We start from the raw sequence: 26,682 nt of genomic DNA on the forward strand, positions 1-26,682 counted from the left end.
CGCTCAGTTAGCAGACTTAGAGCTGGCAGGGGATGCTGCATCCAATGAGGTAAGTAATACAGTGTACATAAGCAAGAAAAGTAATTCATGTTAACTTTTTTAAGCGGTACCGCACTGTAGTGCACTGGACAGGCATGAAGCATTATTTGCATAGCACTCTATTCCAATGCAATGCCTTGGGTCAGCCCATTCCCGTTTTTTAATGGGCTTTGAAAAAGAAAACTTCACCCACCTACTTTAAACTTTTTTTTTTTTCCCACCCTGTCTTACCTCCACCGCTTCGCTCCGCCTGCTTTGCTCTCCCAAAGCAGTCACTTCTCTGCTCCGTCTCCTCCCGGTCTGTATGTCGCACTCTTCTCCTGGCCCGAGAACACTTACCTGCTGCCTCCTCTTGTCCACCTTTCACTCTGCCTGGTCCCACCTGTTTTGCGCCTGCCTCCTTTCCTGTCGTGGGGGGGGGAGCGGGGTCCTTGTCCCGGCTCAACAGCCCACGCCTGCTGCCTCCCTGGAATCCAGAAAGGATAAGGAAAGCTTAACATAAATCTCCGGGACCGGATGGCTTGCACCCAAGAGTCCTTAAGAAACGCAGTCCGGTTATAACCAGACCTCTATTCCTTATCTTCATGGACAGCTTACTATCAGGATTGGTACCAGCTGATTGGCAGCCTACATGGTACCAATCACAAAAGGGCAGAGATCTATTCCTAGGAACTATAGGTCTATCAGTCTAACATTGGTAGTTTGCAAACTATTTGAGGGGATAAGGGACCATATTCACAAGCTTAATGTATTCTAGTAAAGTTAGTCTGTAAACTAAGGTCCGTTTTGTTAGGTTGTTACAGCATTTGGACACTTTATAAAATAGAAATTGACTGGGGCCATCTTAAGTGTGTGCATCATGAAGCCAGACTGTATGACTTCCTGGATTTCAGCCTTGCAAATCTCGCACATGCTCAGTGCTGCACAAGCAGTGTCAGATCAGGTTTCAGCACCTGTGCTGTCCAAGTCACATGATTCTTTGAGACTGGGGAGTGCACAGACTCCTAGAAAGTTACACCCACTACATTCCCAGGAGTCTGTGCAGTGTAGGTTAGGAAGCTTAAGCACCTACGTGCAGGAAGTGGGAAGATTAACTATTCTGCCTAGCAACAACACTTTGAAGGCATCTAAAAAAAAAAATTTCCGTAAAGGACTAATGACATTTTTTTAAAACTACTGATGTAATGTTATGTTTATGGGTGGAACTCCACTTTAAGCTGCATAGGAGATTTTTCACTGTCGGGGCGGTAAGGATGTTGAAATCTCTTCCACAATTGGTGGTGTCGGCAGGAAGTATGGATACTTTTTTAAAAGACTCTTGGACGTGAATCTTAACGTAAACAATTTAAGGGGATGTGGGAAATTTAATATTTTCTACACGAACACAGGTTGAACTGGATGGACTTTTGTCTTTATTCAACCTTACCAACTAGGTTGCCTTTTTTTTTATGCTGGGGTTGTCCATAATAAAAAACCTCATGCCCAGTGATGCCAGCGTTGATCTGTTGTCACCCGCTGCTCCACACTCTACCCCAGTTACCGCACCACCGTCTTCCTCTCTAAAGTCATTGGGAGCTGGATGTCTGTTCCCGGTTCTTACAGCTGTACCCCTGATGACTCCCTGCTGGGGCCTTCCTCCTTCAGCACTGTATGCCTAAGCTGATGCCACCTGGGATATAAGATGTATATATCTCAGGTGGATGCTGGTGCAGGCTGACGACAAAAAAAGATTGGGAGAGGACTACAAAGGTGCATTTTGGCATGAAGGTCCACTTTACGAGTCTTGGTGCAACAAAAAAGTCCACCTACACTATAGATGGCTGTGGCAGCATGGCACACACTTTTACATCGCTACGTTGGGGTGCCTTTTAAGAATGAATGGCATTGCATTGTGGCTCACATGCACTGTGTGTTACACACGCTGGCACTGATGGACGAGAATGATTGGAGCCTAAAGTTTTTCTGCATTTTTCGGGGGACATTTGCACCAGCCATGAAAGCAGATGGTGATCCTGGTGTAATGTAGGTTTGTCTTTCACCAGCAATAGGAGGACCATTTTGTTTATCGACTCAGTGTGGCAAATGGTCCACAGCGGGCAACATATGCTGGTTGTGTCGTCAAAGTGTCGTCTTGGATAACATACCTGCCAAGGAAGTATTTTTCATCATATCAGCTGCTGGCTGCATGTAAAGTTGTAATTAGACCTCGGTCTTTACCTGCCAGTGTGAATCATCATAATTTGCTGTCTGGGATTTATTTGGTTTATTTACTACTGTAAACCGTGACTCATGTGCGAGAGTCTTAATGATTGCACCATCAATCCTGTTCTGTTATGTAGACATGATCGTACAAGACAGAAATGTATGAATGAGCATATGTTGCCGTGTGGTGCAAGGTAGTATTTTATTTTTAATATTTGTTTTTAATAAATGCTGTAGGATTGTAACCCTGAAAATGACTTTAATGGCAACCAAGATACTAGTGGGTAGCTTCAGGTAGGGGCGCGTAAAACTAGGTCGGCGTAGCCTAGCGTGTTTACACTACGCCGCCTTAAGTAAGAGAGGCAAGTACATGATTCACAAAGTACTTGCCTTCTTACTTAGGGCAGCGTAGTGTAAATGCGGCGGGCGTAAGGGCGCCTAATTCAAATGACTGGGAGGGGGGGCGTGTATTATTGAAATGAGGCCTGACCTCACGTTTTTTGACATTTTTTACACTGCGCATGCGCCGGGCGACTACATTTCCCAGTGCGCATTGCGGCTAAGTAGGCCTTACGGGCCTATTCGTTTCGACGCGTACGTAAACAACGTAAATCCTGATTCGCGGACGACTTGCGCAAACAACGTAAAAAATTCGAACCTCGCGGCGGGAACGGCGGGCATACTTAACATTGTTATTCCACCTCATAGGTGGAATAACTTTAGGCGGCCTATCGCGTACGGAATCGACGTAACTCGACGGTGTAGGCCCGGTGTACGCTCGTAAATCGTCGTGAATTGGTGTAGTCCCTCATTTACATAATCTAGGCCGGCCGCAATGGCAGCGCCATCTAGCGGGCAAAAGAAACATTGCAGCCTAAGATAGGCTGGCTTGCGCCATTCTATCTTGGGTATGTTTAAGTGTATCTCTGTTAGAGAATACACTTAAACATAGGCCGGCTTAGATTCAGAGTTAGGTCGGCTTATCTGTAGATAAGCCGGCCTAACTCTTTGTCAATCTACCTATAAGATTTTAGTAATTGGTCTTGCTTTATTGTGGAAGAGTGGGTTCCCAAATCTTCCAAAGGGAGTGTTCCTAAAGCCTCATACACACGATCGGACTTCCATCTGACTTTTCTGTGGATTTTGGTCCGAAGGGCGTTGCCTGTAAACATTTTCAGCCAACATTCACCAAACCACGTGTTTTTTTCAGCTCTTTCCCGCCATCCTTTGGGCAACTTCTGCTATTGTTGTCTGATGATTAGCATTGGTTACGAGCATGCGTGTTTGTACTTTGGATTTTAGTTCGATGGACTTGTGTATACACGATCGGATGATCAGACGTAACGCATTTGTTGTCGGAAAGTTTGAGAGCATGCACAGCGTACATTTTGTCTGTGGAAATTGCAACAAAAATTTCCGATGTAGCATACGGATGGTCAGATTGTCCGGTAAAACGCGTCAGTCGGACCGTTGTCGGAAAGATCCGATCGTGTGTATGGGCCTTTAGTCTCCTTTTTTCCATATTTTACAAAATTTGATTGTATTTTGGCAAGGAATGTGTGCCCAGTTGAAAGGTTTCCATAAGCCGGCCATAGACTGTTAGATATTTGAACCATCTATGGGCTGGTTGATTGTGCCCAAATCGGTCCACCATTTGACTTGGGTACAACCAGCATGTCGTATTTTTCATGCGATTATCGCCAGCAGCTATAACCACTAGCAATCATCTCTGTGTGTCCTCCTGGCTGCAGAATAGAAAATCTCCATCTATAGCCGGCTTTAGTCATCCCCAACTTTCACCCAATCTTCCTAAAATCAGCAGGTGGCAGCCCTTGGCTGTTTGTTTTTTTTTAATTGCATTCTTTGACTCTGAAAAGGTCAAACTTCCTGATAATTGAACATTGAGTTTTAGCGCTCATTAAGACCCCTTTCACACGGGCGCCTTTGTGTAACGGTTTCCACTTGCTCAGCGGGGGATCGCTCTGCTGATCACTGTTGAGCAGGAGGATGACAGGTCTGTGTTCGCTCCTCTATGCAGAACGGCCATGGTGCCGCTCTCATGGGGAAATTGGATGGAAACGAACCGCGTGTCCATTTTCCATCCAATCCGCCAGATGGAAAATAGGACCACATCTGTCTTTTTATTTGTGGGCAGGATCGGATGACGGCGGGTGTCAGTGGACATCCGCGGCTCCATAGGGAGACTGGAGGGTCCAGTTAGGTGCACCTGAAAAACTGACAGGCAGACCTGATTGGACAACCCATCTGAAAGGGCCCTACAGGATTTCTGTTTGCTTTTAAACCCAAAAACATGGGGGCAGATCCTCAAAGAAATTACGCCGGCGTATCTGTTGATACGCCGCGTAATTTCAAATTTTGCGCGTCGTATCTTTGTTTTGGTATCCACCAAACAAGATACGACGGCATCTGTGTTAGATCCAACAGGCGTACGCCTTAGTACGCTGTCGGATCTAAGATGCAATTTTCCGGCGGCCGCTGGGTGGCGTTCACGTCGTAATCCGCGTCGAGTATGCAAATTAGCTTTTTCCAACGATCCACGAACGTACGAGCGGCCGTCGCATTCTTTTACGTCTTTTTCCAGATTATATTTAAAGCTGCTATTTGGTGGCGTACTCAATGTCAAGTATGGCCGTCATTCCCGCGTCTAATTTTGAAAATTTTACGTCGTTTGCGTAAGTCGTCCGTGAATGGGGCTGGACGCCATTTACGTTCATGACGAAAACAATGACGTCCTTGCAACGTCATTTGGAGCAATGCACCCTGGGAGTTTTGACGGACGGGGCATGCGCAGTTCGTCCGGTGCGGGGACGTGCTTCATTTAAATGAAACACGCCCCCTACTCGCCGCATTTGAATTCCGCGCCCTTACGCCGTGAGAAATGTACACTACGCCGCCGTAACTTACGGCGCAAATTCTTTCTGGATTCAAACCAAAGCCAGGTAAGTTACGGCGGCGTAGCGTATCTCAGATACTCTGCGCCGGTGCAGATCTTTGAGGATTAGATATCTGTGCCTCTCAATGCAAACCCAGGCCCAGTTAATGATTTCACAGGAATGTTGTCAGAGAATGGCACATTACCCAATTCCAAGCTGGGAAGAGCAGAGAATTGATGTTGTTTGCCTGCTGGTATTTGCGGAGATAGTGACACAATGAAATTGTAGTGTGGCTCTGATCCTAGAGACAAACATTGTCCTCACACTGTGGAATGAGGTTTTCCTTCCATGCTGGAGTTCCTAATCTGGAAGGTAAACGTGTCCCAGAATAGCCCAATGCCACACTTCTTGTTTATGTGATAAGGGGTGAGTTTCCCGGCAGAGTGTTTATGTTCTGAGAACATTTGTCATCCGCTGTTGGCTCAGAACAACCTTGGCGAAGATGTAAACAGACTTCTAGACCCATAGACAAATGATTATCCCTCAATTATGTGTAGATTGTTTGACCATTCCTATTGCTGCTTAAACAGCCACTTGGCACGACAAAATGTTCATTTAAAGATCATCTGAGCATAAATAAGGTGCTAGTGAGGTCCTGATCACGAAGCATTGTACCGCACTGGAAGAACGCGGGTCTCCGATAGGACACACCGATCACTATTTTCTATGCATCCTATTCACACTGCAATGGACCCTGGAAGTCAGTCGTGTGCGCTCACAAACTCCTCTATTGCCTGACTGTCTTTATGAAGTCCACACCTGATATCTGTGCATTCAGTGACGTGATCTGCATATTCTGGACCCAATATTCAGACTTCACTTCACCCCCGGAAGAATTGGCTGCTCAATGACCGAGCCATTTTTTGCGATACGGTGCTCCGTCGCTTTAACTGACAATTGCGTGGTCGTGCGCCGCTGTACCTGAACGTAATTTATTTTTTATTTTTCCCTACAAATAAAGCTTTCTTTTGGTGGTATTTGATCATCTCTGCGGTTTTTGTTTTTTGGACGATAAACAAAGATCGCCAATTTTGAAAAAAACACAACATTTTGGCACCAATTTTTTTTTTTAAAAAGCTTTTTTTTTTTTCTCTCCTCAGTTTAGGCCGATATGTATTCTACATATTTTTGGTAATAAAATTCGCAAAATGGGTGTATTGATTGGTTTACGCAAAAGTTATAGCATCTACAAAATAGGGTATAGATTTTTTTTATTTTTTTTTACTAGTAATGGCGGCGATCTGTTATTTAGTTTTTTTTTTATTTTTTTTATCAAGACTGCGACATTATGGCGGACATATCGGACATTTTGGGGCCATTGGCATTTATACAGCGATTGGAGCTATAAAAATGCACTGATTACTGTGTAAATATCACTGGCAGGGAAGGGGTTAACTGTTCCCTAAATGTGTGTTCTTACTGTGGGGGATGGAACTGACTATAAGAGATGGCAGATCATGATTACCAGCTCGTAGGAACTCTCAATCTCTCTCTCTACTCACAGAACTAGTGTGTGTGTGTGTGTGTGTGTGTGTGTGTGTGTGTGTAATATATATAGCACACACACACACGTCCCTGTTCTGCCTCTCGTGCCCGCGATCATCGGGACCACTGGCCACGAGCATCGGCACCCTTTACGTGCAGCAGGCGCGCCTGCTATACAGCTTAAAGGGACCGACGTACAGCTACGACTTCTCGCAAGATGGTCGGCAATCGGTTAAAGCGGGAGATGCAGCATGATACCTAGTCAACCTGTATTATTGGACAGAAAGGTTTCTTTAACAGCAACATCACAGAGAAATTGGGCTTCCTATTGCATTGTTTACTCTTCAGTAATTTTTGTATTTTACTTCAATCGTTTTACTCTCTTCTGTATTTTGGTTGATGGAGTTCTAGATATAGATTTGTAGTTAATCCACTAGAGGGAGCCATCAGCGGCATCTCTATGCCAAGGCTTAAAGGAACATTGCCATACAAAATCAATTATTGAATGCCTCCAAAAAGCTGACCCTACACTGATCAAAATTTGGCTAGTTCATCAGACTGACCAAATTTCAGTCGGTGTGACTGTCGGACAATTAAATTCCCCTGATCTCATTCCACAACTGTGAAAGATTTAGACGAGATTGTGCACTGTATACGATCGGATATAATCAGGAGACTGATCAATACACCTGCAATTTCTTACCAATATGGGAAAACCTGTCCCGACTCCTCCAGTCAGAAATTTGTGCTGTATAATTGTTTTCTAATTATTTCTCATTATTATATTTGAATATACCATTCCACAGATCTTTACACGGGGCATTCACATCGGTCCCAAGCCCTGAATGACCAAACGGTGTAATCTCTCTGCCATGTTATCTCTCACGCACGCACGCACTTTCTTGCTCATTTACCTTTCCCTCCATCTCTAGCATGCGCTTCCCTTTCTCCCCTTGCTTACCTCTTTCCCTCCCCTCTTTTTCCCCTTCCGCCTCTTTTATACCCCTCGCCTCTTCCCCCCCTGCTTGCCTTCTTCCCCCCCCCCCCTGCTTGCCTTCTCTTCCCCCCCCCCCCCCTCTTGCCTTCTCTTCCCCCCCCCCCCCTGCTTGCCTTCTCTCCTCCCCCCCTGCTTGCCTTCTCCCTCCCCCCCATTTGTTTGCCTTCTCTTTCTTCCCCCCTGTTTGCTTGCCTTCTCTCCCCCCTGTTTGCTTGCCTTCTCTCCCCCCTGTTTGCTTGCCTTCTCTCCCCCCTGTGTGCTTGCCTTCTCTCCCCCCTGTGTGCTTGCCTTCTCTCCCCCCTGTGTGCTTGCCTTCTCTCCCCCCTGTGTGCTTGCCTTCTCTCCCCCCTGTGTGCTTGCCTTCTCTCCCCCCTGTTTGCTTGCCTTCTCTCCCCCCCTGTTTGCTTGCCTTCTCTCCCCCCTGTTTGCTTGCCTTCTCTCTCCAACCTGTTTGCTTGCCTTTTCTCCCCCCCGTTTGCTTGCCTTCTCTTTCTTCCCCCCCATTTACTTGCCTTCTCCCCCCCCCCCCCATTTGTTTGGCTTATTTTTCTTCCCGTCCACCCCCATTTGCTTGCCTTCTTTCTCCCCCCCTGCTTGCCTTCTCTCCCCCCCCCCCATTTGCTTGCCTTCTTTCTCCCCCCCTGCTTGCCTTCTTTCTCCCCCCCTCCTGCTTGCCTTCTCTTTCTCTTTCTCTCTCTGTCTCTGTCTCTGTCTCTGTGTCTCTCTCTCTCTCTCTGTCTCTCTCTCTGTCTCTGTCTGTCTGTCTGTCTGTCTGTCTGTCTCTCTCTCTCTCTCTCTCTCTCTCTCTCTCTCTCTCTCTCTCTCTCTCTCTCTCTCTCTCTCTCTCTCTCTCTTCCCCCCCCCCCCCTTGCCTTCTCTTTCTCTCCCCCCATTTGCTTGCCTTCTTCTCTCCCCCCATTTGCTTGCCTTCTTCTCTCCCCCCCATTTGCTTGTCTTCTCTTTCTCTCCCCCCCATTTGCTTGTCTTCTCTTTCTCTCTCCCCCCCATTTGCTTGCCTTCTCTTTCTCTCCCCCCCATTTGCTTGCCTTCTCTTTCTCTCCCCCCCATTTGCTTGCCTTCTCTTTCTCCCCCCCCCCGCTTGCCTTCTCTTTCTCCCCCCCCCCCCGCTTGCCTTCTCCCCCCCCCCCAATTTGCTTGCCTTCTTTCCCCCCCCCCCCCCTGCTTGCCTTCTCCCCCCCCCCCCCTGCTTGCCTTTTCTTTCTCCCCCCCATTTGCTTACCTTTTCTCCTCCCCCCCCCATTTGCTTGCCTCCCCCCCCCCCCCCCCCCATTTGCTTGCCTCCTCTGTCCTGACTGGGTGGCAAGCCTATCATACTAGCTAGGTTTTTGAGATATGGGAGGAAAATGATGGCATCCAGAGGTACTAAACTTCATGTAGATATTGACTTTGGTGAGAAATAACCCGGGACCCAATTCTGCAAGAGAATATACTGCAGCATATTCGCTACAAATGGGTCCCTGATACAATGCAGATCACAGTTTATTGTACTATAGGATCATATCCTTGTGTAATCCTTTTTTTGCCAAGAACTGTAAAATACATCTAAACATTCCTTTGCCAACATTTACAGAAATTGCAGTTGGCTAGAAACTTTCAACTAATAAACAATTCAGTAATACACTTTTCCTGAATAAAAATCGGTCAAGTCTGGCCCAAAAGATCTAGTAGTCTACCCCCGGGGCTCAGACATCTTGCCCCATTAGGCTAGGCTGCCAGGGGCATCCCACATGGGACACTTTGCCTTTCCCGTGACTGTCTGCAGACGATGCTTTAGTGGTCACAGGCACTAGTTGGAACTGAATAGAAAAGCCTGACTACTGACTTTTACATAGTTGAAGAGACCCATCGTGTTCACCCAAAAATTCGGAATTTCCATGTTTTAACAGTGCTGTTTTTACAACCCGAAAATGACATTGTTTAAAACGACGTTAAAAAATGCAGCATGTTTGAATTTTTTTTTTTTTTTTGGCGTTTTTTCACAACCTGGAAAATGATGTGTAGCCCACACACGATCATTTTAAATGACGTTTTTCAAAAACAATGTTTTTTTTCATGCCGAAAAATGATTGTGTGTACATGGCATTTTGGTTTTAGTCCTATTCTAGTCTTCTGCAATTGTTTTAGTCGAATACATCTCCAGTACATTTTAGTTGTTTAAAATCAAATGGGTGCAATTAAATTATAATGCATTAGTTAACATTTCTCTACAATATCCAAACTCATTATATACTGCTGGAGTGAAAAATCTCTATCCGACTCTACGGTCTGTCGTCATCCCTTCCCCATAGGGGAGAACGGCGCTCTGACAGGTCGGTCCCTGCACAGTGTGCAGAGACAGACCTGTCCTCTGCCTGCTCGACGGCGCGATCCCTGCTGAGCAAAGCGGAGCCCACACATGGATCCGCCCCGTGTGAATGAGCCTTTAGTCTTTTGACTAAAATGCCTTTTTAGTTTTAGTCCCGTTTTTCATCTCAATTGTTTTAGTCTTATTTTAGTCGACTAAAATGTTTTAGTCAACAAAATGAACATTGCTTCACTTCCAAGAAGGAATCGGGTTTAATTTCACACGCGTTCTGTATAAGGCACATTTTTTTTCTCATTTACACTCCAAAAAAATGTGGAGGTCATAAGAATCCTGTGAGATGCCTCTGTAACCTCGGATATCCTCGCACCTTTCAAAGCAGCTAAATGACTCCTGTGTTCTGATTCAAGAGACGTAGTTGTATCATTTTGGTTTACTTGATCTTCTAAAAAGAATGTTCCCTCTTTAGCATATGTGTCTATGCAAATGATGGTGGAGTATTTTTATCCCGATGCTGATTAGTGTTTTTATGCAAAACCAGCATATTATCATTTTTTTTTTTTTTTCCCCAACGATCTGCGTGTGACTGATAGGATTGAAATTCTGATTATCTAAGGAGGAGCTTCTGCGTTTTCTGGTGGGAGGGTGGAGCCAGCTGCACTTGAGATTGATATGTTTGGAAGAGCGCTTTCAGAATATTTTGTGCATTCTGAGCTTGACGGATATTCCTCTTTTTTGTTTTGTTTTTTGTTTTGTTTTTTTTTTTGTTTTATTTTTTATTTTGAAGTAGATATTGTAATGTTTCTATACACTCATGTCTCTCTCTTCTTTTCCGCAGGCTGCTACAGTCTCCGATGGAGGTAAGACCGCCTTTTATTATATGTATAAATGTGGAAAAAAATGTTTTACATTAAAGTAAATATTTCTAATCTTTGAATGCCTTAAAAATGTATAATGTGCATTTTGCCAAATATTTTCATTTTGTAAATTTTTATGCATTTGTGCTTTTTTTTGGTGCAGTTGATAGGACGGGCAATAAGTAATTGGCCTTGTTTAGCATTATTGTCCATTTTTATGCCTCTGCCAACTCGGGAAGTGTTCTTTGTGCCCAGTGGGTGGTACAAAAGCCGAACAAGCGTTCATCGATTTATTATTTACTATGTCCGGGATTTCTCTATCTTTTGATTGGTTTATCAGATTAGCAAAACAAGTTGGTACGGTGTTAATTTTCTTGCTGACATTTCATTTATGTTTCTGCAGAGGGCTGATGAATGTGTTACACGCAGCTGTCACTGTTTAAAAACTCTTCCGTAGTAGTTTGCATAGGGCAAGTTGAAACGCGCTGGTCGGCAGGTGTTTGCTTGGTTACATGGGGATCCTTTACAGTGAAAGTTTGCATATTAATTCCCACAAAGAAACCTTGTGCCTTGTCTTTCATACCCTCCAGCAGGAGCGTCCACATGCAAGGACATGCGGCTCGTCAAACCTCATTGAGGGAGACTGGAACATTTTACATTGCTGTCTATTGTTTGGCAGTAATTGTTTCACGGTAATCTGGTCTTTACAGCTGTGGGTGCTATTTGCAGACGGATTAACTCGGAGAGTGCCGTCTTCTTCTGCTCTTGTTGTATTGATGGCACAAGGCATGGGTACCCCCAGTGTCTCAGTGCCAAGCATAACAATGCGGTACAGAAGGGTAAAGTAGCAATACAGAGTGCAGGCTCATGGAGCAACCAATCGTATTTGTTTGTACTTGAATTAGATCTCGGAAAGACCGTTTCCAATTGGTTGCTGTACATTTCCCCAAAATTGTCCTTCAGTCCTACTAACTATGCATATTTTTTTTTGGTGTACTCAACTTTGTGCCTATGTGAGGTTATTGTTTCAGCAATGTCAATGAGGACATTGCATTATTTATTATGCTTTTAAGTGTAAAAGAAGGATGATATACCCAATACTTTGTTAAGAAAGCAGGTACCTGTGTGTTGGAAGCCCAAATTTAACAGCTTATCTGAACTCGAGAAAGAGTCCTTAACCACTTGCCCACCAGGACAATTCTGACACTTCGCTCCTACATGTAAAAATCCTCATTATTTTGCTAGAAAATTACATGGAACACACACACACACACACACACACACATATATATATATATATATATATATATATATATATATATATATACCGTATTTATTGGGGTATAGCGTGCACCCCGAAATTCCTGTGAAAAAACAGATTTTTGTACTTGGTTTGGTGTCTTGCACGGCGTCCATCGGCGGCCTCGTCGGGTCCGTCTGCGGCTTCGGGTGTCCTCTTCGTCGGGTCCGGCGTCCTTCTGCGGCGTCCTCCTCGCTCGTTTCCCGCGCCGAGTTTGAATACTGCGCCGGCATATACCGAGCGCAGTACACTCGCGTATAGTCGGCAATGCTCGCGCTGACGTCCTGGACGTGAGCGCGAGTGTAGCCGAGACTGCCCGACTATACACGAGTGTACTGCACTCGGTATATGTCGGCGCAGTATTCAAACTCGGCGCGGGTATCGGCGTATATCGCCCACCCACGATTTTGCCCTGATTTTCAGGGCAAAATAGTGCACGGTATACGCCGATAAATACGGTATATATAAAGCAGGGACCCTAGAGAATACAATGGCGGCCATTGCAATTTTTTATCTCGCACGGTATTTGCTCAGCAATTTTTCAAACGCGTTTGGAAAAAATAAAGTTTTGTGCTTTAAAAAAAAAAAAAAAAACAGTAAAGTTAGCCCAATTTTTTACAGATAAAGTTGCGCCAAGTAAATAGATACCTAACATGTCACACATTAAAATTGCACATGCTCGTGGAATGGCGCCAAACTTCTGTACTTAAAAATCCCCATAGTCGATGCTTTACAGTTTTTTTTTTTTTGGTAACATGTTTTGAGTTAGAGGACGTCTAGGTCTAGAATTATTGCTCTCGCTCTAATGTTTGCGGCGACACCTCACATGTGTGGTTTCAACACCGTTTTCTTGTGTACGTGTTCGCTTCTGCGTGCGAGCTACTGGAGACAGGGGCACTTTAAAAAATAAAATAAAGTGTGTGTACAAATGAAGGGGGTGGGGACAAGGGACAGTGGATTGTGTGTGTGTGTGTGTGTGTGTATCTAATATACACACTTTTTATTTATTTTTTATTTGACACTTTAAAAAAAAAAATGTTTTTTGATCACTTTTATTCCTATTAACGGTAAGATTTTAGGCCAACAGTCTGTCAATAGACCGCTGCCGACAATCGTACTGTGTGTACGAGGCTTAAAGTGTTTGTAAACCCTCCCCCTGAAGTTACACCTACAGGTAGTTGCTTGCTCAGCATGGGGCCATTAAAAGATTATCTTGCATTTTTCTTAACGAATGCAAAACATTCTGTGATTGGACAAGGCAGAGATTATGACATAATCACATTGCCTCCCCACTTTGTCAAATGCGCGCGCTTTGCGATGTGACTTTGCTATACAAATCATAGATGGAAATCGCCTTTCACCTGACCATACGCGTCGGCTAAACAGTGGCTGCATGTAATCAGTTGTATCCACTGTTCAGCTATTCTGACAGCGACAGGTTGTCACAAAACAATAGCCAATGCCAATAGCAACTGCTGTCAAGTTGTTTCTCTATTGGGAGATCTGAAAAGTCATTTGTCCATGTTTCTGACTTTTCTTTTTGTTGGACCGTTTCACCTCTGGCACTTCTATGGTTTGATAATACAAAGCTGACAGGAGATTCTTCCATCAGGATGAGGAGAATCGATGAGCCGGTGACTTGTCCTTAAAGCGGAGCTCCACCCTAAAGTGGAACTCGCGCTGATCGGAAGCCGCCCCCCCCTCCGGTGTCACATTTGACACCTTTCAGGGGGGAGGGGGGTGCAGATACCTGTCTAAAGACAGGTATTTGCACCCACTTCCGGCCACACGTCACGGGCAAAAGACGGGTTTTTCCTGACTTCCCGTCTGTCCCCCGTTGTGTGCTGGGAACACTCGGCTCCCAGCACACAGCGTGTGAGCCAATCGGCGGGCGCAGCGCGACTCGTGCATGCGCCGTAGGGAACCGGGTAGTGAAGCCGGAGCGCTTGACTTCCTGGTTCCCTCACTGAGGATGGCGGGGGGAGCAGCAGAGTGACGAGCGATCGCTCGTCCTCTGCTGCGGACGGCGCTGGACTCCAGGACAGGTAAGTGTCCTAATAAAAGTCAGCAGCTGCAGTATTTGTAGCTGCTGGCTTTTAATATTTTTTTTTTTACTGGCACATCCGCTTTAAGGTTCCCCTAACGGGGAAGTTCCTTCAAGGACTGCGCAGGCGCAAACTTGCCAACGGAAATCTCCGAACCTCGCCCGGCATCCAGGCTCATTCTTTAACATCCCCGTGGATTGGAGGATGTTAAAAAAAGAGCCAGGAGGCCGAGCGAGCCGTCCGAGTGCAGCGAGGACCTGAGGCCGACTGGCCACTTACCTCGAAAATCCACGTTGCCCTGGATGCCGGCCGAGGTTCGGAGATTTCCGTCGGCAAGTTTGCGGCTGCGCAGTCCTTGAAGGAACTTTCCCGTTAGCCGGAACCATCTCGGCAGATCACATTGCGCCTGCGCAGGAACTTTCACGATAGCCGGAACCAGCTCAGCAGATCACCGGAACAAAAACATTTTACTCTGTATGACCAGCTGAACTCTTTTTGGGTTTTCTTATTGGGCGATAGAACATGGTTCTTCATAGAAGCATGGCTGATTGGGACTTGCCAACGTGGAGAATTTCTAGCAAATTAAAAAGCCTTGCTGGGCGATAATGAGTACTTCTGCCTTCCGAGGATCTTGCTGGTGATTTCATGCAGTTCAACAACCACCCAATAACGATTATTTGTGGGTCGTTTCTGAATAATCAAAATTGGGATCATACATCACTTGGAGCTGCCTGGGGTCACCCTTCTCTATAGTAACGTCTGAAGGTTTTTTATCTTGATGTATTCTATGCATGAAGATAAAAAGAATCTGTGTGTGGCAGCCCCCCTAATTACTTACCTGAGCCCCATCTCTCTCCAGCCATATCCACGAGTGTCTTAGCCATCTGGGAATCTCCTCCTGATTGGCTGAGACACAGCGGCGCCATTGGCTCCCACTGCTGTCAATCAAATTCAGTTAGCCAATCAGAAGAGCGAGGGGTCGAGCCCGGGGCTCCATGTCTGAATGGCTACACAGAGCTGTGACTTGGCTCGGGTGCCCCCATAACAAGCTGCTTGCTGTGGGGGCAATCGACGGGAAGGAGGGGCCAGGAGCAGCGAAGAGGGACCCGAGAAGAGGAGGATCTGGGCTACTCTGTGTAAAACCAACTGCACAGAAGAGAGAAGTATGACCTAGAGCTGCACGATTAATCGTTAAGAATCGAAATCACGATCTTTTTTTCCCGTTACGATCTTTCAAACAAGTACAGAGAGTTCTCACAGCTGGAAAAACGAAATCCAGGCAGCCTGCCAAGTTTTAGTAACACGCGACGCGCTGAATAAGTAGAAACAAAGTATCTTTTCGTTCTTTTATCAAAGGAAAGAACTCTGGCTTGAAGATGAAGGAGGTTTAACCATTTAAAGACCAAAAATTTTCTGATATTTGTTGCTTATAAGTAAAAATCATTATTTTCTACTAGAAAATTGCTTAGAACACCCAAACATGATATTTTTTTTTTAGCAGAGACCCTAGAGAATAAAATGGTGGTTGTTGAAAATTTTTTTTTTTTTTTTTTTTTAAATACACTTTACCGTTTTTAGTTATTTTTTTGAAATTTATTAAAGTTGGCCCAATTTTTTTTTTTTTTTGGGAAAGCTGCGAGTGAGTGAATAGTGATCTTTAGTCTAAGCAAAAAAAAACAACATTCTCATTTTTAGCCAGAATCGTGCAGTATAACATGTTTGTTTATTAAAAAAAAAAAGGCTTTGCCATCCCTTTAACCAATCTGCTATCAATTATAGTGTTACTAAACCCACAATGGTAAAAATCAGTCTGTAAAGCATGCTTGTTACACTCACTGTGGAACTTGAAGGGTTAATCCTCCGCATTGTGTAAAAAAGCTGTTTGGTTGGGTCTTCTCTGAGCCTCCCCTTCTTCCACTGTCCCCAATTTATCTCCTGATAATACAAAGCCTTTGGAGTCCCTCTGCACATGCTTGGTTTGGTGTGTGTTGCTTAGTTTCGTCTTCTCTGATCCTCCCCTTCTTTTACTGTCCCCAATCTATCCGCTGAGATTACAGAGCACATGCTCAGTTTGGTGTGTATTTGCAAGAGCGTTTTTGCTTTTGTTTTTTGAGAGGATACATGTGATCCGCACTGTTCAGACAGAGGGTCAAGGGTCATGCAGCCTCATTGGACAGTCAGAGGAGCATGAAGACTCCTCCTACAAGCTTTAACCAGTGCTCACTCAGACAGTGATAGAAGTCGCAAGACTGCTGATGAGAAAAGGTATTTAGCAGTTTATATTTACTAAAATAATGTGCATTTCTGTGTACTGTGGGAGACCAGATATAGTGAATGCAGAGTCCTGGGTTTAGTAACACTTTAAGTCTTGGTTGCTTTAGGTTACAGCAAGTTGCTTCTGCATTAGGCCCCTTTCACACGTGCGGACCGTATGTCTGCTTTTTCATCCATCCGTTTGCGGATGAAAAAAGGGACATACATTGGTCCCTATGTGATTGCGGATAAACATCCGCTGACACCTGTAATCACCCGCCCGCCGCAAACATACGATTTTGCGGACAGAAGAAAACCCTATTTTTTTTTCTTCCGTCATCGGATCGGATGAACACGGACACACGGCTGCAATATTATTATTTTTTATTATTTTATTTTTTTTCTCTAATGATTTGGAGATAATGTCACATAAATTTACTTAACTATAAGTACTTGCAGATGTGCGCAACCCTGCACATGAAATTGGTAATTTATACATTTTATGGGTTGGTTCCATGATTGCGTTTTTTTACTTATTTTTTTTTCCCCTCTTCATAATCAGCTTTAATCAGCATGTCTTCAAAATTAAGGCTGGAGAAGTAGCTGATCTTTTTTGATGGAAATGGAAATTTTGAAAAGGTGGCTGTGATTTCAGAGCAGTATAGACATCTGGTTAATGGCGCATGTTCACAGATCTAACACATTTGGATGGTCCCGGGGCTGAGGCAGGATAGAAAAAGGTCCAACACATTTTTCTTTCCACCTTTTTCTTTTGCTTTTGTTTTTGGTAAATCAAAAAAATATGTGCACACTTTTTTTTTTTGTAAATTAATTGTGCACTTGGTGGCACTTGTAGGCATTCATTAACTGGAAACTGAACAAATGACAAGCCCCGTACAGGCCATGTTATGCAGCAGATGCTTAACCACTTTTCTACCACTGTATGTTTTTTTTTTTTTGTTTTTTTTTTTAATGGCGGATCAACTGCTTTTTTTTTTTTTTTTTTTTTTTGTTTTTTTAACCCGGCGTTCTTTTTACTAGAAAAAATAGCTGTCAGACGGCTGATCCACCCAGGTACTGTTGTGTGCCGAGTTGTCTATAGACGGCTCTGTACTACACATGGGCATTGTACCAAGCCGATCCAAGGGGCTGGGTACAATGTGATTGGTCATCATCACAATGATCACATGGTACTGTTTACAATGCTACTCCCTCCACTTCCCCTTACACAGGAGAAAACAGGAGAAAAAGATTGTAGTAAGTGAGAATGGGAGCAGAAGGAAAGGACCAGCAGCTGCATATTCATTCATTCATTCATTCATTCATTCATTCTAGTTAAGGACCACACAGATGTTTTTTATTAATAGTTTTATGGCCCTCTCCTCTTACATATACTAGCTCCATAATGTCTCCATGTGACATGTGTTAACCCTTTCACCGTCCTTATCCTGCCCATGTGAACATAACCCCCTTCTGCTCCATTCTGCCACTACGAGTTCAGTACATTTTTACCATTTACCATCTCATTCCCCTCTATGACCTTTTACATTTCATGTATCTAGTGCACTGTTCTAATTCTCCATGTTTGGTGCCAGCTTGTGTGGGGGGTTTTTTTTTTTGTTTGCTTTTTTGTTTTAATGTCCAAAAACTTGTAGCAAAAAAGGTCACTTTGACATGTCTACTTTCCAAAAAAGGGTCATTTCAGGGGTCTTCATTCTATTCTGACTTTATTTTAACACAAGGTAGGGGAAAACAAATTATTTGTTGGTTCCCAAATTTATTTATTTTTATATAGTATTTATTTTTTAGTTTATTTTTTTAGTTAATAAATACAGCCAACAGAAAACGGTATTTTAAAAGACGAAACAGGATAGAAAATGTTGGCACAGTGTTGTATGGCAGGGTAATTGTCAGTCCAAATATAATAATATCACAGTGCTGAAAACTAAAAACGGCCTGGTAATGGAGTATTACAGGCTGGTGCTCAAACGGTTAAAGCACATTTTTAGAAATGGATGTATTTTTATTCCCCTTGAAGGGTGCCTGGGGAGCCCTGAAATCAGGGACATATGTTCATCTCCAGCAGCACTCTATAGAGAATGAGCAGGTCTATCAATCCAGCATTACGGCCTGGTGGGCAAAGCTCCAACTTTCCAAGCCAGAGAGTTTGTATTTGCATACTGAGCCTTCTGGGTTTTAGGGTTGCTAGGGCGCAAGTAAAACAATGGTATAGAAGCACTGTCGGCTGCATCAGGATGCACAGTCTGTCTGTAAAACATTATGACTCCGGTCGGGGACCAGGGAGTGCAAAAGCGGGACTAAATGAGTACTAAAATAAACGACATTGGGGGATCATCATACGGCTACCAATCATAAGACTATGTGAAATGGGCAAAGCAGAATTCAAGTGTGTCTAAATCCAATAGATATTTGTTTAACATTTTGGATAATTAAAGGAGAAGTCCAGCCTAACAATGAAATTGCTACATCTACAGACATCCATGAACTAATACTAAGTGCCGGTTCACACTACAGCGACTTGGGATCCGACTTGTCAGACCTCAAGTTGCCCCCCAGTCGCTGGACATAAGAAATTCAATTGAAGTGAATGAGAGTCGTCTTAAAGGGACACTAAAGGTTTTTTAAATAACAAACATGTTCTACTTACCTCCACTGTGCAGTTCGTTTTGCACAGAGTGGCCCGGATCCATGTCTTCTGGGGTCCCTCGGCGGCTGTCTCGGCTCCTCCTCGCAAAAGCTTTCCACGTTCATGCGAGCTCCCTCGCATGGTGGAAAGCTTTTGCGAGCGCGCTCCCGTGATACATCGGCGGCCATAGCCGCCGACTGTATCACTCGGCCCCGCCCCCGGCACGCTGCGTCATCCGCTGTGATTGACAGCAGCGCCAGCCAATGGCTGCGCTGCTATCAATCCGCCCAGCCTAGCCAATCAACGGCCAGGCTGGGACCCGAACAAGGTGACAAGCACGCGCCCGGGATTTTCAAACGGTGAGGTAAGTAAAACGGGGGCTCGGGGGCGGTGCTGTCAGATGTTTTTTTACCTTAATGCATAGGATGCATTAGGGTAAAAAACTTTTACCTTTACAACCCCTTTAATGTACACTACTGACGTTGCTCCGACTTCAGAAAAGGTTTCTGTACTACTTCAAGGTGACTTCTAGGCAACTTGTACCCATAGATTTCAATGGAAGTTGCCTCCAAATTTGGATCTCCATCTTAACTGAAGCAACTTTACAGGAAAATAAAATGGTTTACCCAGGCAAACCCCTCCCTCCCACAGAGCTGATTATTCTGTGATTGGCCACAGCCAAATTAACATTTTCGCCAGCACACCACGGATCATATATAACGTCAAAAAAGTTTTAATGCACAAAAAAACATCACAAGAAGTGCAACGTTTCGAGGCCACATAGGACCTCTTCGTCAGGCACTTGCCTGACGAAGAGGTCCTATGTGGCCTCGAAACGTTGCACTTCTTGTGATGTTTTTTGTAATCTCCCCAATAGGAAACCAAAAAAACGACTCTATACAAAACAAAAAATAAAAAATCCTTTGGCTTGCAGAACAAAATTAAACACGCAAGACAATTAGAAAAAATGCCAAAGCTCTAAAATGCTGAACAAAAACATGCATGCAAAAGCCAGGGAAAAAGGCTCAAAAACCCGACACTCAGGTGTGCATATAGCATTAGGGTCCATGCACACTGGGCTTAAAAAATAAATAAAAACAGATTAATGTTATCCCGTGTGTCCATGCACATTGGGACATTTTAGAGGCAAAAAAAACCTTCTTTTTTTTGAGTTTTTAAATAAGCCACACCGATCACTATCCTTTTTCCCTCTCCATAGTTGCAAACCCCCCCCGTACATGCTCAGAGTTACGGATTACGAGTATTAACCACTTAAAGCCTGCCTCCTGCACATTTACGTTGCCAGAATGGCACGGCTGGGCACATGTACGTCCTGTACTAGTACCCAGCCGTGAGACACGGGCGCGCGACCCGGTCCGAAGCTGTGGGACCCGCGGCCCCGATCGCCGCTGGAGTCCCGCGATCGGTCCCCGGACCTGAAGAACGGGGACAGCTGTGTGTAAACACAGCTTCCCCGGTCTTCACTGTGGTGGCGTCATCGATCGTGTGATCCCTTTTATAGGGGGTCACACCTACAGCCACACCCCCCTACAGTTGTAAACGCACTTCAGGTCACACATAACCCCATCAGCGCCTCCTGTGGTTAACTCCCAAACTGCAATTGTCATTTTCACAATGACAATGGTCCCAAAAATGTGTCAAAATTGTCCGAAGTGTCCACCATAATGTCGCAGTCACGAAAAAAATCGCAGATCGCCGCCATTAGTAGTAAAAAAATAAATAAAAATGAAATAAAACTATCCCCTATTTTGTAAACGCTATAGATTTTGCGCAAACCAACCGATAAACGCTTATTGCGATATTTTTTTTTTTTTTTTTTTTTTTTTTTTTTTTTTTACAAAAATATGTAGAAGTATACGTATCGGCCTAAAATGAGGATAAAATATATTTTTTTATATATTTTTGGGGGATATTTATTATAGCAAAAAGTAAAAAAATATTGCATTTTTTTTTCAACATTTTTTCGCTCTATTTATTTTTGTTTATTTCGCAAAAAATAAAAACCACAGAGGTGATCAAATACCACCAAAAGAAAGCTCTATTTGTGGGGAAAAAGGGACGCCAATTTTGTTTGGTAACCACGTTGCACGACCGCGCAATTGTCAGTTAAAGCGACGCAGTGCCGAATCGCAAAAAGGGGCAAGGTCCTTTAGCTGCATTTTGGTCCGGGTCTTAGATTGGTTAAAGGAAGAATCGGGATAACACTTCCAACTTCTGAAATAAGTTGGAAATGTCATCCTTTCATTATTCTTTCCTGACGGATTTAAATCTAAAGTCTAAAAAGAGACGGCAGTTGGTTTCTATTCTGATCCAAGCCCTTGCTTGGTGGCCATCAACCACATTACTGCTCTTTGAACAAGGTTACTATTGTCCTTCGGTGAACGGCTCTGTTCTGTTGATGTTCTATGAAATTCATAACCAATAAAAAATTCCTGGAACATGAAAGTTCAGAAAACAGTCAGGATCTTTTTTTTTCTAAACAATAATTGGTGCCTGAATGAAATTTGCCTGTGCGATGAGAACAAAAATGAATTCATTTTTTTATGCAAGTTAAATGTCTTTTTAATAAGAGCCTCTTACAGCTAGATAGGAGAGGTGTCCATTGTCTTGGCCACTCCACCATTCATGGCATTTTAAACCCATCACTTAGGAGAAATAAACCTAATTTTTTTTGTGCGTGTACTCGAGAGAGGAGACGGACTGCAGGAGTTGGGAGTAGGCAGGCCTCCCCCAGAGGCAATCTGCCACCTGTCTCCATGCCCCGGGTGGCAATGGCGGGTGTGTGAGGGGGTCCTCCCACACAGCCCGCCCTACCTGCTCCGCTTTGAAGCCCAACGGGGCAGAGGGCTGATCTAGCCCGCTCAACCAGCCCCCTTAGTCCTTTGCCTCTCTTTTTAGAGACTGTGTGGTCAAAGTGCGTGCATGTTAACCCAATTTCGAGTGCGTGTAAGTTTGGTGGTTTTTGTGGGAGGGGGGTGGGCGTACTAAGCGCAGGCTTACCTCGCATAGCACACCCACCGGGAGCCGGGCTGAGACCACCAAACTCAATTCACATGTAGCCGAGACCGGGATCCGAACCTCTAGCTGCAGAGGTGAATGGCTTGTCAGCGCAGTGCCAATTGCGTTGAGCCACCGCAGCTCCTGATGGTGCCACCATTGATTGCGAAATTCGACCAACCAAGCACTCAATTTCACCTCCTGATGCTACAGAAAAGAATTTACGCGGCTAGGAATCTTCTTTGCTTTCGGAGAATTGCATTTCTCGCACGATTCTCCCATCATTGATTTGAAAATCGGTAATTTTTCAAAACCTTTCCAAGATGTACTATAACTCAAATTCAATGGCCACGCGAAAATCTGCTGTTGCTGCAGCCCACTAATGGTGCAAAATACGAATGAAATTTCTTAGGTTTTTAGAAAGAAAAATCTTTCGACATTCGACCCATGTATGGCCTGCCGTAGGGCTGAATCACACCTATTAATATCTGCATTGTCTCAAAGTTCTACAATGTTCGGTGTATGTGCATTGCCATTCAAATTCATTGGACCCCCCATTGAAATACATGAAGTGGACAAAGGTACTTGTGTCTCAAAAATTAATTATAAAAAAAATAGGTAAGTAAATTTTCTGAGAAACAAAACAGCCAACACACCAAGAGATAAAGACCCCAAATCTTTACTGAGGTCTTAATGGCAAAAACAGCAGATTCAGCCCACAGACCTCAAAAACATTATTTTGGAGATGCTAGGCACCTTTCTCAAAGTGACAGACAAAGTAAATTTTCTGGCCATGGACGTGCACTGAGGGCCCATTGGGTTTTTCCAAAAGCATCTTCCGGGTCAGTTACATGAGATGATCAACTCCGACCTCTACAAGAAAGCACAATACCAAAAACCCTAAAATGCCCTTCCCAAACATTGGTCCTCCATTGTTCAAAGTATTAAACATGTTATCCTTGCCTGCTCTGTTGCAGTGGATTTGCACAAGGCAGCCCAGATCCTCTTCTCAGGTCCCTCTTTGCTGCTCCTGGCCCCTCCCTCCTGTCGAGTGCCCCCACAGCAAGCGGCTTGCTATGGGGGCACCCGAGCCGAGTCACAGCTCCGTGTACATTCAGACCCGGGCCCAACCCCCTCCTTTTCCCTAAATGGCTCGCGCGGCTGTCAAAGTCAGTTTGCCAATGGCACCAGTGCTTTCTCAGCCAATGAGGAGAGTCCCGGACGGCTTAGACACTCATGGACATTGCTGGAGTGAGATGGGGCTTAGGTAAGTATTAGAGGGTGCTGGTGGGAATGCTACACACAATTCTTAAAGCAGGAGTTCACCCAATGATGATTTTTTTTTTCTCTTTTCCCCTTAGATTCCTGCTCGTTTTGTCTAGGGGAATCGGCTAGTTGTTTTAAAATATGAGCCGTACTTACCGTTTTCGAGATGCATCTTCTCCGTCGCTTCCGGGTATGGGTCTTCGGGACTGGGCGTTCCTTCCTGATTGACAGCCTTCCGAGAGGCTTCCGACGGTCGCATCCATCGCGTCACTAGTAGCCGAAAGAAGCCGAACGTCGGTGCGGCTCTATACTGCGCCTGCGCACCGACGTTCGGCTTCTTTCGGAAAATCGTGACGCGACGGATGAGACCGTCGGAAGCCTCTCGGAAGACTGTCAATCAAAATAGGAACGCCCAGTCCCGCAGCCCATACCCGGAAGCGGCGGAGAAGATGCATCTCGTAAACGGTAAGTACAGCTCATATTTTAAAACAACTAGCCGATTCCCCTAGACAAAACGAGCAGGAATCTAAGGGGAAAAAATGTTATGTACGGGTGAACCCCCGCTTTAAAGTAGTTGTAAACCCACTACAAAAAAACCTGCAATACAAAGGCATAATGAGCTAGTATGCATAGCATACTAGCTCATTATGAACAGCTCACCTTAGATTTAAGCCCCTGCCAGCATTTCCAGGACACTGCTCTGCCTGGTGATATGTCTCCCGGGTTATTTCCGGGTATCGTGGAATAATCTTGGAATAATCTTATCCGCTAATATGAGCAATAAAGCTTTTTTGTCTTCATACAGTACATAGTTGCCAACATTTGTCCAGGGACACTTTGCAGCACAGCTATTAATTAATTACCACACTCACTTCCCCGAAGCTCCACCCACTACGCATAATCTTCGCCAGGCGAAGATTATGCGAAGTGGGTGGAGCTTCGGGGGAAGTGAGTGTGGTAATTAATTAATAGCTGTGCTGCAAAGTGTCCCTGGAAATTTTTTAAAAATGTTGGCAACTATGACAGTATCCTGCATGGGGAGGCCCTTGGTGTATAGTGGAGTTGCTCACATACTTGGGCCAATCATTGTGACAAATTAGGACCGTCTAGGGACTAGTCCAAGTCTACTTTGTTTGTGACTGTTTGGATATCGTTGTGCTCTGGACATGAATGTGATAAATCTACTTTGTGGCGTTTTGAGAGTTTGCAGTGTTTTTCTTTTTCTAATTTACTGGAGATTCCTCGATACTGTCATTTAAAAATAGGGCCTGGTTTTCCTGCTAATTCATGGCTGGGAATATCCACTGTGTATTAGAGAGATTACATTTCATCATAGACCACTGCGCTTGGAATCTGTCCAGGTTCAGAGCTTCACTGGAAGTTATGGCTAAATCAAACAGTGTTTTCCATTTCTGGAAGTCGCCTTCTGCTGCACACGCGTGTCCAGAGGGGTAGGGGTTAATGAATGGAAAAAGGCCTGGCTTATACACCATTGTTTGCTACTTCTGATTGGATGCCTATCATGTTTTACTGGCATGCCCATTCTACAAAAAACAGACGTTTGGCCAGCTTCTGTCAGACAGGCTGCTGTACACATGGACTGAACGATGGCCGGTTTCAGATGAACCAGCCGATATTTGGCCCGTGTGTACCAGGCTTTAGGTGTGCTGGAGCCAGAGGTCTCTAGAGGGGGTAAGATCGGATTACTTTTTAATTGCCTCCCTAGATGAGCAAAATATGGGTCTCCTGCAGGTTAGGGCAGCATGGACCCCCATATTTCTCTATCAAATCCAGGACCTGGGACAAACTGGTCTTCTCTAGCTACGTGTGTGTGTGTGTGTGTGTGTGTGTGTGTGTGTTATATATGTATGTGTGTGTGTATATGTATATATAAAAAAAAAAGCTCTGCACACAGAAAAAATAAAAATAAAATATATATATAATTTTCTGTGTGCAGATCTTTTTTTATAGAAATAAATAGAAACTGCAAAGCCTGCATCCCCATTATATCTACATTCCTGCTGTCTGAACTTTAATATTCCGCAATGAAATAAAGGCACGTTGTATCATTCTCCTGCTGTTAAATGTGCCAATAAATCCTGAGCGTTGATCTTCCTTGGCGAGCCTTGGATGTACCGTGTGCTGCCTTCTACTTACCTTGTTTATTTGATGGCTCAGAGATGAGTTTTTCCTTGACTGCACCTGGTTATCCTGTGGGGGGTATTATGATCTTTTTATAAAAAGACCCTATAGTGGCAGCTGGCACCCTGTCCTTTTGCTAAAGAGCACTGTGGTAGGGAAAACGTCAATGGAAAACGAGCCGCAGCAAGAGAAAGTTCCACTTTATGGCTTCCTCCAAATACCCCCCCCCCCCCACAAAAACAACAAACCTTCTGGGACCGGAAGGCTGCGGCACCATTCGCAGAGCGCAGCTGAGAAGCTGCAAGGAAGCGGCCAGCTGCCCACAGTAAACATGCTGACACTTGGGAAAAGTAAGTCAAACAGGGTGAAGAACCACCTTAATACTGCCTTTTCCCCGCATGGGCTTATTACTAAAAACTCTTAGGAAAAATAAGGTTCGAAGAAAGCTTGTTGACTTTTCTAATCATTAGTGGGTCAAATCGATGTTCGTTTTCAACCGTAGTGGCGTGGAAATTCAAAAGCCAAAAAAATGTTCCGAGAATGTTCTCAGAATTTCCGTACAAAATTTTCTTAAGATTTTGTTCTAAATTCTGTCCATCTATGGCCAGCTTTAGCTGCACTCTCCTGACGGCTTAGTCCCATCTTCTCTTCACTGATTGAAGGGCAGAAGCCATCCAGGAGTTGCTGCCAATCACAATGGGGAGGACTGGGCTATGGGACAGGAGGAGCCATTGTTGGACACATCTACCCACCCCCTTAAGCTCCCAACTGCCTATGACACCAGCAGCACTGGAAGACAAGGTTGGTAAAAGTGTTTGACAGTGGTTCCTCCTAACATTGTTATTCACAATGGGGCAGAAATCCCGCCCTGGAGGTTCAGTGAATGGAAATTGGGAGCAAGAGCGCATGCAGTGACAACACAGTGGAGAAGTCCTGCTCAGAGAGTTTAGTATGCCATGAACACATGGAGCGTATGCACAAGAGGTGGCACCTCTGCGGTGGTAGATGCAGGGCTTTTTTTCTCTTGGAGAATAGGTGCAGCTCCTCCCCCTTCCAAGTCTCCACCTCCTACCCCTTTGTGCACATCCCTTGGTACCATCCCCTAGCCACTTTCCAGCGTACTGCCCCTTTTAGAGAATACGGAACCAAGTATC

General features: G+C 44.6%; 1 protein-coding gene across 1 annotated transcript in view; it reads left to right on the top strand.

Annotated features, from left to right (window-relative positions):
- Window positions 1-26,682, top strand: part of RGS12 (regulator of G protein signaling 12) — a 319,121-nt gene that overhangs the window by 208,300 nt on the left and 84,139 nt on the right. Inside the window, exon 4 of the mRNA XM_040335346.1 lies at window positions 10,839-10,860. Coding sequence (XP_040191280.1) covers window positions 10,839-10,860 — 22 coding nt within the window. The remainder of the gene's footprint in view (window positions 1-10,838; window positions 10,861-26,682) is intronic.

The sequence above is a fragment of the Rana temporaria genome, chromosome 1 (genome assembly GCF_905171775.1).
Source record: "Rana temporaria chromosome 1, aRanTem1.1, whole genome shotgun sequence".
Classification (NCBI taxonomy): domain Eukaryota; kingdom Metazoa; phylum Chordata; class Amphibia; order Anura; family Ranidae; genus Rana; species Rana temporaria.